At 40.1% G+C, this 5,087-nt stretch overlaps 1 protein-coding gene across 1 annotated transcript in view; it reads left to right on the top strand.

The window, feature by feature from the left end:
- The first annotated feature begins 1,521 nt into the window (after nucleotides 1-1,521).
- The window catches only part of unc13a (unc-13 homolog A (C. elegans)), a 44,319-nt gene continuing 40,753 nt past the window's right edge, over nucleotides 1,522-5,087 (top strand). Inside the window, exon 1 of the mRNA XM_035653672.1 lies at nucleotides 1,522-1,895. Within this exon, the coding sequence (XP_035509565.1) occupies nucleotides 1,874-1,895 (22 nt within the window). The 5' untranslated portion in view covers nucleotides 1,522-1,873. The remainder of the gene's footprint in view (nucleotides 1,896-5,087) is intronic.

The raw sequence follows: 5,087 nt of genomic DNA, 5'->3' as shown, positions 1-5,087 counted from the left end.
CAAGGGGTACAACATTCCAGTAGACTCATAAACTATTAAACACAACACCACACACCCACACTCACACCAACACCACACACACACACACAGTCCCTGTCTACATGCCTCTTCTCTATGAATGTGTGTATTCATACACACGGGTTCTTGCGAATGTAAATCTGTTTGGCAGTGTTGAGGGTTTTTACAGTTCAGGGATTTTATGAAATGTAAATTTTATCTTCTGAACTGCTTTAATTAATATTGGTTTGACCGTATCCCTATTGTGTAGTATCATAAATGACTACAGACCCGTGACCTGTCAATAAGACAGGCCTAATTATTAGTTTACAATAAATGCCATCTGGCATTTGGTGGGTGGGTAATGTGTACGTAGTGTTATTTAGAGTGCATGAAAAAAACTGGAAAAGGATCAAATGAAATGTTGGGGTATACATGTTTGAATTTACATTGATAATGGCAGGTTGTTGAATGGACAAGCAGTTTCACATGTTGTCAGAATATTCTATATTTGTGAAGTATATTTGTATTTTCTGAAATGTTCATTAAACCATACTGAAAATGTTTCCAACAAAAGGTGAATGTGTCTAATGTGTGTCACACGTCTAATGATTTAAGTTTTAGTTAAATCACAAAACAACTTGTTTTCCCCTAATATCCAAGGCTAGATGCCACTAAAAGTAACTGGCAAAATATGATTTTGTTTAATTTTGGTGAAGTGACCCTAAAGGAGACAATGTAAGGCTGCAGTGGATGTTGTGGTCCAGCAGGGGAAGCTGTTGGCACACAGTGGAAGCCGTGAATCTTGGACCAGCCTTTAAGGTTTTATCAGTCTGGTTGTTTTGTGGGTTTGATGAAAGTGGTGATGACCTGTGGTTAATATGCGTTAATGAGCTACTCGGTCACACCAAGGCACAAATGATCTATTCTGTATTTTCTGTATTTTTATGTGTATTATGTGTGCCACTATTACCCTCTTACAGGATACTTTAAAATCTTAAACTATTAAATTCCTGGGAAGTGCAGCCCAATAAGTGATGACAGTAAACATATGAGTATTATTTGTGACAGTAAGTCACCGAGCGAGGTTGCACAGGAACATCTCAGTACACCGCCTGTCTTGATTACCATGAATCCATTTAAAAATATATTAAAACACATGTTTTAGAAATTCTGCTGAAGGGACACAGTTTACGGGTCTCCACACTTTTCCTTGTAACTGACACTCAATCAGTGTTTGTGATGAATGTCCTTCAACTGACTCACTGCTGAGTAATTATTACCCAGAACTCCTCTTGTGTAGTGTTTCCTTTAAAAGTAGGGCTGGCTAATATCGACACTGAAATCAATCATCACAATACTCCTCCGTTGTGAATAACATCTGAGGACATATTTTAAAGAAATGTGTTGAAAATGTGGAGGGAGAGGCTAATAATCCGGTGTTTGAGCATCCCCCCCACCCCCACCCCGTCACCCATACACACCATCACCACCACCGCGCTGACGTCACTGCCAGGAGCGGTCCACAGCAGCGGTGGTGCTGAAGCTGAACAAGATGGCTGTGTGCTGGGGAGCGGAGAGCTGAGAGAGAGAAAGGGGGGAGGCGAACAGAGTCTCAAATCTAGACAGACACGCCATCAGAAAAAAAGAGAAAAGAGCAGAGAGGACAGGGCGCTGGCGTTCACTCTCCAAGTGTGAAGCTTTTTATTGCTGTGAAGCGTAACGAGCCGCTGCCAGGCCCCGTCTCTGCCGGCGACGGCAGGCTGCTCCATCTCCAGCCCCGACCATTCACTCCCAGGCTCTACCTTGCACAGATTAGCTCAATTACGGAAGCTGGTGAAGAAGCTGGACCCTGTACTAAAGGCGCATATAAGAAATGTCATTACTGTGTGTTGGAGGTAAGAGGAAATCCATGTCTTGGCGCGACTTGCTGTCCATGTTTCTCGACCTGCTCTAGTGTCTAAATCTGATCTTTACAGCTTTGTGGGGATTTACCTGTAAGAATAACGATCAATACTTTACAATAGCCATCTTGTACAGGAATGTTTAAATGGCAGTTTTCATACATGTGCCATTAATAAGGCGAATACCTCACATCACCTTTGGGGATGTTTTATATTTCTAATGTATTGTCTTTATGACTGTTGATTCTTTACCCTGAAATATTTCACTCCTGCTGTCTTGGATGACAGGCTGGGCTCTACAACCGGATCGATTCATGGAGTAGGTGTATGCTGTCTGGCAGCCACTGTCAAACATAGTAAAACAAGATGTAATCCACTCTGTTTGTGCCTGTGTATCAGGAGAATGTGGTGTTTTATGTCCATGCCAAAAAGCAGATATCATTTGGCATAGCAGTCCTCTCCAGTGCAGATATTTCAGCTCAGTTTTCATGCGTAATTGCGCGGAGCAAAAAAAAAATAGGCGTGTTCAGTAGCCTAAAGTAAGAGGTTTTTCTGAGCCTTGTGATTGGTTGCAGCATTCTTAGATTTCTATTTCTCCTATTGATAGAGCTTTATAATGACAACCACAACTTGTTCTGTCCAACATTCCCCAGTGGTGTCCAAATTAGTTTCTATTGAATAATCAGGCCGACTAAGCCTATGATAGATTTCTCCAGTGAAACAAATAGAAAGTGGACCCAAAGAAGATCTCATCTGTATTAAATATAAGGACATAATCCGTTACAAGCCCTTAAATGGCATTTAGTCACAGTAATAAATGAAAATTTGCAGGAAGAGTATATATTGCCATTTTTAAAATGTAAATGTATGCTGCTTTAATTGGGGAAGTTGAGTTTTCCTAAACATTTTTGTATCAGAAGCTCCAACTATGAGCAAAACATTGTGTTTATTCTAATCAACTAAATCTGAGGCCTTTGCTTTCAGATATGATTGGCACTGGCTGGGTGGATGGTGTAGATTTCCTAGGAGTGAAATATCATTATCATGGTTATGTCCTGTAACCTTCTAAACAACCTCTGGTCATCCTGAGATCCCACTTTGGCAAACAAAGATTTAAGCTATTTAACACATACAAACCCTGTCATTCCTTCCTGTGTTCAAGGATTAAAAATGCTCCCATTTTAGAGTAATTATTAAATGTTTGTTACACTGTCAGCACTCTCAGCAAGGAGAAGTTGTCCTTGTGATTTACAGACTCTTAAAATGAAATTTGTGTTGTAAAAGCATTCATTCCACACCTTTAAAAACTGACAGGCTTATGAGGAGACAGTAATTCGATGCAGGGAAAAAATGGTTTATTACTCTTTGAAAGGTTAGAACAGATCTGAAGCTTAAATGCTCAATAAATTAGTATGAATTTCACAACTTGTGACAGTTAATAACAACTCCTTAATAACTCCCAATATGAGGAGCACATTTTCACCGTGCACTCTCAGCCAGTTTGTGCTCATTTCCTACTCTGAGACACCTGATAAATATGGTGCCTGATTAATCGGTGAGCAGGGAAGGAAAGATGTAAAAGCGATTCCCTCAAGCTTCTTCTTCAGATTCACAGAGAGGTTGGAGCAGGCCTGTAGTGTTCATGAAGAGGCTGCTATACTGTTGACACCAGTGCTAGAGCTGATTGCACAGATGTCAGGATTGAGATTCAGGCTTGTTGGTGGTCCCTTTATGTCCCGAAGCTTTGTTGGCATAGCAACCCCAATGGTATTTTAGGTCTCTGTTGGCATTCTCATTAGGTTACTACACAATCTGTTATAGGCCTGCAGGTACGTTTATATTGATATCATATTTTTTTCATGGTGGGTGTGAGAAGAATGAATAAATGAAGATGATGGCGGTTTACCTTGAGCTGCGTGGCAACATGAGTTTGCCTGATAAACATTGCAGTAGCGGTGATGTGCCTGGTCAGAGATGTTTGTATACTCTAATTCCATGTCTTGTGATGTTAGATGTAGCCTTGGAAATAGCCTGTGCCACGGAAGCTGAATAAGCATATATTGAGATCTGGCACCCATCCTCTTACTGTCATCCCCTGTAGCGAGATGCCAATTCACGCATTACGACTTTATAACAGTGAGCCATGAGACACATCCTCATTAGTGTCACCTTTTATCAAGGCACCATGCAAACATCTATTTAAGACTATTTACATATGTATTCAGATCATTAGGGAAGAATTTTTTTAAAAGAAGTCAGGAAGTCCAACATTAGAAAATGAATTTAATTCAGCACCAAACCGTTTCGTCTCTAGTTCTGTGTCTTATTACCATTTCAAACACACTGCTGCATTACTGTAATAATGAGTAGGGTTACTGGGAGTCTGGAAATAGTTAGTAGCAAAGATCAATTGTGTTTTAATGGAAATATACTGTATACAGCACAGTGGATGTGGTGTAGCATTCATATTCTGTGCTTAATAATTCCAAGGCTGCATACACTGTTATATATATAGCCTTGGAATCCTTACAATATATTCTGTAAGTCTGCACAGTCTTTACATTTTGCACCTACATTTACAGATTCTAATGTTTCTCACATTGGTCTGTGTGAATGCAGTATTCAGTCAGTGGCTACCATTGTGTCATACTCTGATCACCATTATGGATGTATTCCCAAAGGTATACTGCAGATGTGTGACTGAATTTTATTTGGCAGTGAGTGAGTATACAGCTCCATGCTGTAATTACATCTCAATCTTTGCAACTGTTTTTCACTTAATTGTGCAGTTCAGTAATTTCTCTCTGTTTTTGTCACAATCTTTAGATTTTTCTTCACCGCATTCCCTGCCTTCAGGTTTATATTGTTGTTCCTGGTGTCAGTATAATTGCTCTGAAGTGTGGGCTCTTTGAAAGCTTTTGATTGGAAAACCTCAGGAAATGAAAAGCCCCATTTAGCTCCTCTATACCAGGGCATAAGTGAATGTATTTGTCCAATTTTCTCAAGCAAAGAGAGAGAAAACGAGATTCTGTAATTGCTGTGGCTCAACATTATCTGTTGAGGGTTTGCAGAAAATATATAACACTTCTCCTACTCCCCTTCACTCCTTACCCTGCACTGTAACTGCAGAAATGGTGGTTCAGTCTTATGCCTGTGAGCTGTAAGTACCCCACACACACACACACA

This window comes from Morone saxatilis, unplaced genomic scaffold (assembly GCF_004916995.1).
Source record: "Morone saxatilis isolate NCDOM2014 unplaced genomic scaffold, NCSU_SB_2.0 Contig12, whole genome shotgun sequence".
NCBI classification, from domain to species: domain Eukaryota; kingdom Metazoa; phylum Chordata; class Actinopteri; family Moronidae; genus Morone; species Morone saxatilis.
This window is presented reverse-complemented; position numbering and strand designations above follow the sequence as displayed.